The sequence below is a fragment of the Stegostoma tigrinum genome, chromosome 23, assembly GCF_030684315.1.
Source record: "Stegostoma tigrinum isolate sSteTig4 chromosome 23, sSteTig4.hap1, whole genome shotgun sequence".
Taxonomy (NCBI): Eukaryota; Metazoa; Chordata; class Chondrichthyes; order Orectolobiformes; family Stegostomatidae; genus Stegostoma; species Stegostoma tigrinum.
The window spans coordinates 51,799,279-51,812,705 of record NC_081376.1 but is presented as its reverse complement, the minus strand read 5'-3'; the positions used below and the strand labels follow the sequence as shown (position 1 = coordinate 51,812,705).

Sequence of the window (13,427 nt, the reverse complement as noted above, 5' to 3'; positions counted from 1 at the left end):
AAAAAACCCATCTGGTTCACTAATATCCTTTAGGGAAGGAAACTGCCATCCTTACCTGGTCTGGCCTTCATGTGACTCCTGACCCACTGCAATGTGGTTGAATCTTAACTGCCCTCTGGGCAATTAGGGATGGGTAATAAATGCTGCCTGGCCAGTGATGCCCGTCATCCCATGAATGAATCAAATTTTTATTAAGTTTGTTTTCTTACCTGTTATCACGAGGTGCGAGTGTGGAATGCTGATGGTTCTCTAACTGGTTACAGGGCCTTTGCTAAACGACAGCAGCAACTCAATGCAATGAAAGTCATCCAGAGAAACTGTGCAGCTTACCTTAAACTACGGAACTGGCAATGGTGGAGACTATTCACAAAGGTTAGCTCAAAATAATTTTCATCTGCTCCTTAATTCCTTCAAGGATCTACGTGTTTTCTACTGTTAGACCAGCAATGACCCTGAGTGGACCTATGAACAGGAATAGGCCATTCAACCCCTCTGACTGGAAAGGGGCTATCTCAATGCCAGCATTAGCCTCATTCCAAACATTAGCAGACAGAAGAAAGTATGACCCTTTAACAATCATTAAAACGTATCTGCTAACTGTGTTATTTTATTCTATATGCAAGCCTAGAGATTAATGATACACATGATAACAAAGAGGAAGGGAATACTTGCTTATCCATGAAAACCATAAAGAAATTTCTGCTTCTTGGTCATTTCTTTTCATCTGCACAAATATGTTGACCATAAAAAAACATTTTTGGAAAAAGAAAATGTCTTTTTTATCTCAGTTTGAAAGTTCTCAGGGCAGTGGCTGTTTTATTTATTTTTAATAGTTTTTACATAAATATGTTTAAGCTCAATTTGAATTAGAGTCCACTTGTAAAAGCCTTGTGCATAAACTTTAGCACTGGATCAGAATGTGACAAATCCCTGGGTCCTGACAGATTTCATCTTAAAATAAATGGTTCATGAGATGATTGATGTAGGATTTTAATTTTCTAAAGCTCCCTTGATTTGGGGAATGTTCCATTATATTAGAAGATAATTCCTTTACTTAAACAGTGAGGGTGGCAGAATGCAGGACAGTACAGACCAGATAGTTTAATATCTGTTAGGGGGAATGAGTTGGAGGCTATCGTTAAAGACATGATTGCCCTGAGAGAAGTTCAAGATAATCAGGCAGAAGTCAACATGGCTTTGTGAAAGGGAAATCATGTTTGATCGAGATGTTGGAGTTAATTGAAGAAATTACACAGGCTGAATAAAGGGGAACTAATAGACGTAGAGTACTTGGATTTCCAGAAGGCATTTGGTAAGTTGCCAAATGTAAGGATATTGTGAGGTAAAAGAACCTGAGGAGTAGACTGTAACATTCCAGCACGAATAGAAGATTGGAAAGCTAACAGGAAATGGTAATATGCATAAAAGGGCTATTTTGAGCTTGTTGAGATGTATTGAGTGGGTCCCCAGTTACTTTATAATTGACATAGATAACAAGGATGAAGAGTATGGTTGTTACATTAGCTGATAACACAAAGACTGATAAGTCAGCCATGAAGAGAACATAAAAACACCACCATTTATTTAGTTTAGTTTAATTTAGTTCAGTTTAAGTCAGTGGGAAAAGATCGGGCAAATGGATTGTGATTTGGGGAAATGTGAAATTGTCCAGGTCAGCAGTAAGAAGCATATTATCCAAATAGTCAGGGAGAGGTTGCAGAACTCTGAGATTCAGAAGAACTTAGTGTCCCAGTGCATGGTTCGCAGAGGTTAACATACAGGTACAGCAAGTGAATGTACCATTTATTGTGAGACGATTAAATACAGAAGCATGGAGACTACATTTCAGTTATACAGGTGAGACCAACATCTGGAATACTGTTCATAATATTGGCCACTTTATTTCAAGAAAAATGAGAATAATGGGAAGCAGATTGTCTGGAATGGGCCGGCCGTCTTACGAGAGAGAAGGTTGAACAGTCTAGGCTTGTGTGCACTGGAGTTTGGAAGAATAGAAGGTGAATGGATTGAAATACATCAAAGCCTGAGGGGCCGTGTCTGGGCCCACGTGAAGAAGGTGCTGCCCCCTGTAGGGCTGTTTAGAACTAGGCGTCACTTCTTTAGGGGAGTGACAAATAAGGAGAGATTTTCTGTCACAGAGAGTCATGAGTTTTTGGAACGGTCTTCCTTGAAAGATAGTGGAAGCAGAGACTTTGAGCATTTTTAAAGGCAGAAGTAGTCAGATTCTTGATGAGTAAAGTGGGGGGTGGGGGAACGAATCAGATCAGCCACAACCTTATCGAACGGCAGAGAATGCTGAATGGCCTCCTCTTGCTCCTAATTTGTTTGTTTCTAAGTTCATTCTCTAAATGAATACCTATGTCTGCGATCAACTTTCATCCTTTCTCAATGCTTTCTGTGAGTGGTTGTTTGAAGATGCCGGGCCATTGGTAAATAGTGAGGAACTCTCTGGGGAGAAAAGCCGAATAATAGTTGATGCTGTAATCTTCATGTCCTGGCTGCAGGTGAAACCACTTCTACAAGTCACACGGCAGGAGGAGGAAATGCAACTGAAAGAAGATGAATTGCAGAGAACCAAAGAAAAGCAGCAGAAGGCAGAACTCAGTCTCTCCGAACTTGAAAATAAACACGCTCAGGTAAAACCACGTCATAACTTCATCACGGCACAGTGATTTAGGGCGGCACGGTGGCTCAGTGGTTAGCACAGCAGCCTCACAGCACCAGGGACTCGGGTTCGATTCCAGCCTTGGGGAACTGTCTGTGTGGAGTTTGCACATTCTCCCTGTGTCTGCGTGGGTTTCCTCCGCATGCTCCGGTTTCCTCCCACAGTCCAAAGATGTGCAGGCTAGGTGGATCGGCCATGCTAAATTGCCCGTAGTGTTCAGGGGTGTGTGGGTTATAGGGGGATGCTCCAAGGGGCGTTGTGGACTCTTGGGCCAAAGGGCCTGTTTCCACACTGTAGGGAATCTAACCTAATCACAGCCCATTCCTCGGACATCCACCCAGTAACATTAAACAATATTGTGAATAAAGATACAGTCTGGCTGGCTTAAAGACTCTGAATAGGTGAGGCTTTCAAGTGAACAATGAACAGGTTTTTTTTTCTAAAAAAGCGAAATAGCGCAGAAATTGAGATTCTAAACAAAAAGCAGAAAGTACTGGGGAGACGCAGCTGTGCAGAGACAAACAGAGTTAATGGTTCCAGTCCAGTGACTCTTCTACAGACCTGTTCCAAAAAAGTGGCATGTTGGACTCAAAGCGTTAACTCTGTTTCTGTCTTCACAGATACAGACCTGCTAAGTTTCTCCAGCGCTTTCTGTTTACTTTTTGTGTTGTTATCCATTTTTGTTGAATGGAATAATCGGAGAATTTCTTTGATGTATCTACCTTATTTTGTGAAACACTTCATTTTGTCAAATTGTGATGGATTGACGACTTAGGTTTTGCATGTTATGGTTGGTAGATGAGCAAGGGATGATTATAGAACATAGAACATTACAGCACAGTACAGGCCCTTCAGCTCTCGATGTTGTGCCGACCTGTCATACCGATCTCAAGCCCATCTAACCTACACTATTCCATGTACGTCCATATGCTTATCCAATGACGACTTAAATGTACCTAAAGTTGGCGAATCTACTACCGTTGCAGGCAAAGCGTTCCATTCCCTTACTACTCTCTGAGTAAAGAAACTACCTCTGACATCTGTCCTAGGTCTTTCACCCCTCAATTTAAAGCTATGCCCCCTCGTGCTCGCCGTCACCATCCTAGGAAAAAGGATCTCCCTATCCACCCTATCTAACCCTCTGATTATTTTATACGTTTCAATTAAGTCACCTCTCAACCTTCTTCTCTCTAATGAAAACAGCCTCAAGTCCCTCAGCCTTTCCTCGTAAGTCCTTCCCTCCATACCAGGCAACATCCTAGTAAATCTCCTCTGCACCCTTTCCAAAGCTTCCTCATCCTTCTTATAACGCGGTGACCAGAACTGTACGCAATACTCCAAGTGCGGCTGCACAGCGTTTTTTACAGCTTCACCATAACCTCTTGGTTCCGGAACTCGATCCCTCTATTAATAAAAGCTAAGTTATGTTCAAATCATAGAATAGAATCCCTACCGGGCAGAAGCAGGCCATTTGGCCCATCGAAACCACACGAAACCTCTGAGCAGCATCCTACCCAGACCCAACTCCCACCCTATCCTTGGGACCCTGCATATGCCATGGCTAAGCCTGCACACCCCTGGACACTATGGGGAAATATAGCATGACCAATCCACCTAGCCTGCACATTTTTGGACTGTGAGAGGAAACCGGAGCACTGGGAGGAAACCCACGCAGACACAGTGAGTATATTTAAATTTCACACAGACAGCTGCCCAAGGGTGGAATTGAAGCCAGAAGCATGGTGTTGCTTGACAGCAGAGCTAACCACTGAGCTACCATGCCATCCTTTGTTGAATTTTACAGTGAGATGATTCCAGCTTTTAGGCCATTGGATGGCATCGAGTTACATTTTCACAATGTTCAGCTCCCTTTTGTGCCTTTAGATAATGGAGGAGAAGATTACCCTTCAGGAGCAGCTGCAAGCCGAGACGGAGCTATATGCTGAGGCTGAGGAGATGAGGATTCGCCTGGAATCCAAAAAGCAGGAGCTGGAGGAGATTCTCCACGAGATGGAAGTGAGGATTGAAGAGGAGGAGGAGCGGAGTCAGCAAATGTTAACGGAAAAGAAGAAAATGCAAACCCAAATCCTGGTAAATCAGAAATTGCAAAGAGGAGAATTTAAATTGGAATGGCTTTCGTCCGCCAAGACAGTTCAGTGTTGAGATCACATTTCGTTATCTGTTTCCCATTTTGAAGATCCCCTGATAACCATAAAACCTGAATGAATAAGATCAGGAGTAGGCCATTCAGCCCCTTGAGCCTGCTCCACCATTCAATAAGATTATGGCCAATCCCAACATTTCTCTTTCCTGCCCTTTCGCTGTAACTCTTTAATTTCACAACTGTTGAACAACCTATCTAGCTCAGCCTTGAATGTGCACACTCTGCCCCTACAGCTCCCTGTGGCAAGGAGTTCCTAAGACTCTCAATCCTCTGAGGGAAGAAATCCCTCCTCATCTCAGTCTTCAATCAACACCCTTTATCTGAGACTGTTCCAGTTAGTCCTGGACTCTCCCATGATGGGAAACATTCTCTCAATATTTACCCTGTCAAATCCCTTAAGAATGCAAATCTGTTTCAATGCAAACACCTCTCATTCTTCTCAACTCCAGTGAGTAGAATCCCAACCTGTTTAGCCTTTGCTCATAACATAATCCCTCCAGACCAGGGACCCTAGGGCGAAAGGGACCAAAGTATATCTGGGAGAAAGCAGGAACAGGAGTTTGAATTGGACGATCAGCCACAATTGTGTTGAATGGCAGAGCAGGCTCAAAGGGCCGAATGATCTGCTCCTGCTCCTGCTCCTATTTTCCATGTTTCTATGTTTCTGTTCTCCAAAGCTATGACATCAAATGACAGGTTGCTGCCAGCATGGAATAGAATGCACCCACCATCCTGTAGCTTCCATTATCCTTTGCCCCTTCATTCTTCTTGTGTGATCCTTCATGTGAACCTACCAGTCATTTTTGGTTTCGTAGCTGGTTGGTCATTGACGGAAGTTGGTGTATTGGTCATTGAAGAGTTCACTTTGCCCAAAAGAATAATTCCAGTGCTAATTTCAGTACTATTGCACTAGAGCTCTGCTTCTAAAAATAGCAAGGCTTGAATGAAATGATCCAGTGTTGAGAGCAGCCAATTCTCTACATTACTAATTAATGCTTCTTGGTGTTGCAGTACACTTTGAAGTAAAAATGGAGAGACTCTATTTTGCCCCTTAGCCACAATGGTAGTAATTCTTATGCAAAGACCTTTCCCTGAGTATATTTTTTTCCTCAAGGATCTGGAGGAACAGTTGGATGAGGAGGAAGCCGCGCGACAGAAGCTACAGCTGGAGAAAGTGACCCTCGAGGCAAAGCTGAAGAAGATGGACGACGATATCATAATCCTGGAGGACCAGAACATCAAATTTGCAAAGGTTAGGTGAAATAGCTCCACTGAGGTCGGTATCCTGTCACCGAGTTCCCCATTATTTACTCATGGAGAGTCCTTGACACTGATCCAGTTCCCTCAAAGTCAGCTCTCGGAGTGAGCAGGGCCTCTGACACTGCTGTTTATATCTGTCAGCCAGGGCTCCCTGTTTGGACCGAATTAACGGCCCCAATCAGGGAACTCACATTCCATGAGGTCCATCTGGCTGGTCTCATTAAAACCGCTACACGTGACTTGTCAGAGCATTTCTGTAGAACTTATATATTTTTGCATCAGCCCCCAAAGGGGATACTTTAATACTTTTAATACCAGAAATCTGATAGAACTGGATGAAACACTCATTTTATACCCTGTCTGATTTTACACTCCACCAAAGTCAACAATGAGCAAAATTGGACAAAATATGAAGTCAACATTCTACTGAATCCTATTGGCTTCTGTCCTGATGAGTTAACTTATAAATCTCACAACTGGGTGTGACCGAGGACTGGTTACAAGTGTGTTGTCATGAACAAGTGACAATGTCAGCGACAAATTACAGAGCTCCGTATGATTTCTATTCTCGCACAGAGTCATGATGTAATCCACGTTTTCAGTTAGGATAGAGAACTCTTAAACAAAGAGAGGCAAGCTCAGGAGGGTGGGATCTAGCTAAAGTAATTATTTGTTCAGAAATTGGCTTGGTCAGCCAATCGCCCATCCTGGGACATGCTAACATCCTGCAGTAAGACTCTTCAATAAACCCCTACTAATGCACAGATTGGGAGAAAAATACCCCTGTCACTGGTGGGTTTAACCCAATCTCAATTCTATCCATGTAACAGGAGAAGAAACTTCTAGAAGAGAGAATAGCTGACTTTACCACCAATCTTGCAGAGGAGGAAGAAAAAGCAAAGAACCTGACAAAACTGAAGAATAAACATGAATCTATGATTTCAGAACTAGAAGGTAAATGCTGCTCATTTACTCACCAGAACTGATGATTTTTCTGAAATATTGTGAACCATTCATTGGGGTGAAAGGCGCTTTCATGTAGAACCAGGAGGGTGATTTTTATGGCCCGGGGTCTGGAGCAGTGTTTCATCCATTTATGAACAATCTTCACCTCTATGTCATTTATCACAGCTTCCTCCCACAACCCCTCCACCTTCACTCCATATTCCCTGATAGCTGTAACAAACAAAAATCCATCCATCTCAATGTGTAGCATTCAAGACCACTCTGGACAGAGAATTTCAAACTTCCGTTATCCTGTGTCTAAAAGTTTTGCCCCCAAATGGTTCTGCGATCATTTTAAGGTGTGCACTCTGTGCCCACTCTATCAAATCCATTTTATGTTTTTTGTACTTGGAATCACACAGGTAAATTACTCTATTAAAATGGTCGGCTTTTATAAAGTAAGATAGTAAGGACTACAGATGCTGGAATCAGAGATAACACAGTGTGGAGCTGGAGGAACACAGCAGGTCAGGCAGCATCAGAGGAGCAGGATTCCTAAAGAAGGGTCCCGACCCAAAACAGCAGCTTTCCTGCTCCTCTGATGCTGTCTGGCCTGCTGTGTTATCTCAGCTTTTATAAAGTAGCTGTTTTAAAATCAGTCTTTAGGTGTACAAGTGTTACAAATGACTTGATCTTTTAGAAGCATCGAGTTGAACTCTTGCCAGTTCACAACGGCATAATAATTCATCAGAGGCCAAGCAAATCTCTTGAATATATTCATGCGACCCTCCTTGTCTTTGTGTTCTGTATTCCACGGGTCTGGGTGGGATGCCTCAAGGGACGGTGTGGACTTGTTGGGCCGAAGGGCCTATTTCCATGCTGTAGGGAAGCTAATCTAAAAAAAATGTAAAAACTTATTTCTCTCTCTCCACCATAAATCTCAATGTTGATCCCTGGGGAACGAGCAATATTGTTGCGTTCTTGCCAGTTCGACAGGTATAATGTTTTAAATCGGGCCTTGGTCAAAGTGCAGAGGACCCTCTTTGAGCCATTATGGTGCAGCTCTTCATCAGCAAATACACAAACCCCATTCTACAAATGGGCTTTGCTCACTCACCATCCTGGTTCTATCGAGCTTTAGGGTCAGTGCTTCCCAGTGGCTGATTTAATGTCACTGTGGATATTTTCTAATCTGTTCAGAGATATTATTACCAACCTCTGGAATGGGAGGAACTTGAACCTAAGCCTCCTGGCTCAGAGATATGGACAGTACCACTGTTCCACAAGACCCCCTCTTAAAGTGGTTCTATCAATCATAGTTTGTTATGGATTTACAAATCACAGTTTGTTCACATTCCTATGTAGCAAAAGATTGACGTTTTCCACCCAAATCAGCATAATATCAATTCAGTCTTGTTCCCAATGACATAGTTCAGGACTACAATGAGTCATGGAATCATAAGGTACAGAATGCACACAGGTCGTTTGGCCCATCAAATCCTGTACTACCCAAGCTACACTAAATCTACACTGGTCCCACTTTCCTACACTAGATCCATAGCCTTGAATGTTAGTGCTTGCCTGTTAAGATGTGGAGGTGCCGATGTTGGACTGGGGTAGGTAAAGCCAGAAGTGCATGACACCAGGTTATAGCCCAAAAGGTTTATTTGAAACCACAAGCTTTCATAGTGCTGCTCCTTTGTCACCTGACCCTTATGCTGTCCTATTGGATTGTAAGTTACTAGACTACATAAGGTTTGACTTGTGATTTAATATTAAACCGTTTTTGAATAAAGGGGGGTTTTAGTACTCCAGAGATTCTAACGAGATCCCTGCATGTTGCAGTACGACTCAAGAAGGAAGAGAAGACCAGACAAGAACTGGAGAAGCTGAAGAGGAAACTAGAGGGAGAGGGTGCAGATCTCCATGACCAGCTGGCAGAACTCCAACAGCAAATCGCTGAACTGAAGATGCAACTTGCCAAGAAAGAGGAAGAATTACAGGCAGCTATGAACAGGTAGTTAGAGGATGAACCAATTCAACTTCTTGAATGGGTCTGAGATAATAAGAACTGCAGATGCTAGAAAATCCGAGTATAAACAGGTGTGGAGCTGGATGAACACAGCAGGCCAAGCAGCATCTCAGGAGCACAAAAGCTGACATTTCAGGCCTAGATCCAATGAAGTGTCTAGGCTCAAAACGTCAGCTTTCTTGCTCCTCCGATGCTGCTTGGCCTGCTGTGTTCATCCAGGTCCACACCTTGTTATCTTGAATGGGTCTATTTGTTTTAGTGTTAAGAATTTCAGCTCTTTTGCAGAAGACAATATCATGAAACGATAACTTTATTTCTCACCATTTATGTTCATTATCTCAGCTTTTATTCCACAACTAGAATTGTATTCTGATCAGGGAGCAATATTAAGCAGTGTTTTTATGATATAAAACATATGGCTTTTATTCTATTTATGATACAATAATTATTATTTAAGATAAAGTGAGATATTTGACACAGGTACGCTCAACTCAAGAGTTAAAAAAGTCAAATTAATGAACAGCTAAAATTGCCAATCCATAGAAACCATTGAAAAGCTATAGTAGAGGAGTCCATTCAGCCCATTATATCGGTGCCATCTGAATAAAGTAGCCACCTAGTCTCATTTCCTTTCCCAGCACTAGTCCACAGCCTTACAGGTTACACTGCTTCAGATATAATCATATCGTGGTAAAGTTTAAAAACAAATTGCTGGAAAAGCTCAGCATCTGTGATGAGAAATGTTAATTCTTCCTGAGGAAAGGTCACTGGACCCAAAACCTTAACTCTGATTTCTCTTCGCAGACACTGCCAGACCTGCTGAGCTTTTTCAGCAACTTTTGTTTCTTTTTCTGATTTACAGCATCCGCAGTTCTTTTGGTTTTATTAGTATAGTTTGTTGGTTACATTAACCTAATCTCCATTTGCTGGCTTAATGCTCTTGTTAACTGACCGTTTTGAGTAATATTGAGCTATACTGTGGGATTATGATGTGGTAAAGGCCAGTGAAATTGGAAGTGTTGATAGAGGTTGAAGCTATTTGGCTGTTACTTATTTCTAATCCTGTTTTCCTCTGAGTACCTTTGATATTTTCCTCTTGTGGTGTCTAATTCCTTCTAAACAAAATCATGACTAACTTGATGTCAGAACCACCTGGCAGTACACCCAAAATTTGCAGGCAAAAATGTCATCTGTATTTATCAATTTTGTTACTTGTAAATGAGAATAATTTTTGAATGCTCCCAAACTCCATCACAAACTTACACATTTCTGTTAAATCTTCTCGAGATACCTTTGCCTAAGAGTTTACAGCGTTTGTTTTCCAAGACTTGTGATGTAACTATATACCCTGAAACAGTAAAAGCCAAATCTGCAAATGCTGGCAATCTGACACAAACACAGAGAATGCTGAAGAAATGCAGCAAGTCAGGTAGCATGGAGTCATAGTATCATACAGCACAGAAACAGACCCTTCGGTCCAACCGTAATCACAAACTAAATTAGTCCCACTAGTATCAGAGATGATGGGAACTGCAGATGCTGGAGAATCCAAGATAATAAAATGTGAGGCTGGATGAACACAGCAGGCCAAGCAGCATCTCAGGAGCACAAAAGCTGACGTTTCGGGCCTAGACCCTTCATCAGAGAGGGTCTAGACCCAAAACGTCAGCTTTTGTGCTCCTGAGATGCTGCTTGGCCTGCTGTGTTCATCCAGCCTCACATTTTATTATCTTAAATTAGTCCCACTGCCTGCTTTTGGCTATCACCCTTCTAAACCTTTCCAATTTGTGCACCTATCTAAATGCCTTTTAACCATTGTGACTGTGCCTGCACCCACCACTTCTTCAGGAGGGTCATTCCTCACACAAACCACTCTCAGAGTAAAATCATTGCCCCACAGGTCTTTTATAAATCTTTCTCCTCTCATCTTAAAAATATATCCCCGAGTTTTGAAATCCCCAATCCTACGGAAAAGACACCCGCTAATCACATTGTCTATACGCCTCATGATTTTATAAACCTCTATAAAGTCATCTATCAACCTCCTATGCTCTAGTGAAAAAAGTCCCAGCCTATCCAGCCTCTCCCTATAAATCAAGCCCTCCATTTCCAGCAACATCCTGGTAAATCTCTTCTGGACTCCCTCCAACTTAATAATATCCTTCCTATAACAGGAAGACCCAGAACTAGACACAGATTAAGAGGAGAGAGGAGCAAAGTAAATGTTTCAAGTCTGCTATGACTCTGCTTCTATGCTAAGCCCTGGCAGAAGGTTAATGCATCTTTTCCATATCCTGGGTACCAATCAGTAATTAATCTGCAGCCAAGTGAATCTCTTGGACATATTCACATGACCCTTCTTGTTTCCGTGTTCAGCATCCACTGTGTATAAAATTTACAATCCTGTTTATCTTTTTCCACCATATATCTCAATGTTGAACCGTGAGGAACCCACCTCAATGTGAAACTATAATAACTAATTAGAGTATTCCTGATTAAAAAGACACATCTTGTTGAAGCCTCCTACCTTGCACTTATCAGGGCAATCAGCAAGAATACCCAAGTACATGGGACAGCAATGTTTTTAGACTGTTTGAGAGGACAGTGCTGATTGGTTGGCCCTCTGTTCGCATGCAGTACAAATGTTGTTTCCGCCTTTTTTTTAATATTGTTGCAAATTGTCCTGATAAATGTAAGAGGAAAAGCTTCAACCAAATCTACACAAGCCAAATGGTGAGTCAATTTGCTCATCCACCCACTCTCTGCTTGTATCTGCAGCTCTCTTTTTATTCCTCATGCTAAAGGGCTTGACTTAACCTTTCCAGCAAGTCATTTAAGTGGTACTTTATCAGATGGCTTTTGGAAATTCATACATTGTAGATCCACAGCATTTATTTATTTATAAGCTGTAATTAATTATTTAAATTATGAAGTGAATATTATTGGCCTCAGTGCCAGGCTGGTGATGTATGTGCACATGGCCTTGTTCTGCTGTTCAAGATTAACCTGAGGGTGAGCTCAGCCTTTGGCTGCACAGAGAGCTTGAGCTGAGGACTTCAGTACACCACTGGCAGGTCCACGAGCTGGCTGCATTAATCTACACTTCTTCATTAATTGTACCAGTGTGGAGCTGAGCATCAAAATGTAGAGGGGTTCCTTAGCTTCTCTCCTGGGTGTAGGTGAGTGTTGGTTTGCACTCAGCAGCTGAATGAATGAATGGAAGAGCACCAGAGTTTATACAGTTCCCCTCAGTCATGCTGGCCAAATCGGGATCTGGATTCCAGGCAAGCGTAGATAATTCTTGGCAGTGCAAGATCAGTCTGTTTAGGGCTATTCATAGAATCAAACAGATCCAACAAATCCACACCAATCCTTACAGCATCCTACCCAGACCCATTCCTCTATAATCCACCTAACCTACTGAACACTACAGGCAATCTAACTTGGCCAACCCACCTCACCTGCACATCTTTGGATTGAGAGACGAAACCAGCGCACCTACAGGAAACCCACAAAGACACGGGGACAATGTGCTAACTCCACACAGTCACCCGAGGGTGGGATCGAACCTGGCTCCCTGGCACCGTGAGGCAGCAGTGCTAACCACTGAGCCACTGTGCTGCCCATATTATGGCACATCTATGGAGCAGATGGAACTTGAGCGCAGATGTCCTGACCCAGAGGTAGGGACACTGCTACTATGGCACAAGAGCTAATTCCTAGCAGTGCAAGTACAAACCTTGCTGCTCACTAAAAACAGCCTTCACGTCACTCTGATTGATTGTTGTGAAAATACATAAAATTCAAAGCATCTTTCCTGAGTCCATTATCTCGTCAGATAAATGATTGATACAGCTTAAATGAATTGCTTTCATGTAGGCTCGATGAGGAAACTGCACTAAAGAATAATGCTCTGAAGAAAATCCGCGAGTTGGAAGCCTTTATTTCGGATCTTCAAGAAGATCTGGACTCAGAGAAGTCAGCTCGGAACAAAGTAGAGAAACAAAAAAGGGATTTGGGCGAAGAATTGGAAGCCCTGAAGACAGAGCTTGAAGATACTTTGGACAGCACTGCTACACAGCAAGAGTTAAGGTATTGCAGATTTTATTCATAAATGAAATACAAAAAAATTAATAAATGTAAACTTTTATCAAGCTAACAGAATGATGAGTTGAATTTCAGTTAATAGCAAAGTATTCCACATAATGATCTTTAGACCTTAAAACATGTAAACACTTAGGCTTATCAAAGATTTTATCATTTTCATGGAAGAATAAGGTTGTGATAGAAGCTGTTGCTACATGACGTCAGGCAGCACAGAGGTCAGGCCTGTTTGCATC

The 13,427-nt window shown here is 42.3% G+C and overlaps 1 protein-coding gene across 3 annotated transcripts in view; it reads left to right on the top strand.

The window, feature by feature from the left end:
- The window catches only part of myh11b (myosin, heavy chain 11b, smooth muscle), a 165,619-nt gene that overhangs the window by 123,200 nt on the left and 28,992 nt on the right, over window positions 1-13,427 (top strand). For all 3 annotated transcript variants that reach the window (XM_048552765.2, XM_048552764.2, XM_048552766.2), the window contains 7 exons: window positions 264-372; window positions 2,526-2,657; window positions 4,571-4,777; window positions 5,965-6,102; window positions 6,941-7,064; window positions 8,901-9,072; window positions 12,967-13,179. In XM_048552765.2, coding sequence (XP_048408722.1) covers window positions 264-372; window positions 2,526-2,657; window positions 4,571-4,777; window positions 5,965-6,102; window positions 6,941-7,064; window positions 8,901-9,072; window positions 12,967-13,179 — 1,095 coding nt within the window. The remainder of the gene's footprint in view (window positions 1-263; window positions 373-2,525; window positions 2,658-4,570; window positions 4,778-5,964; window positions 6,103-6,940; window positions 7,065-8,900; window positions 9,073-12,966; window positions 13,180-13,427) is intronic.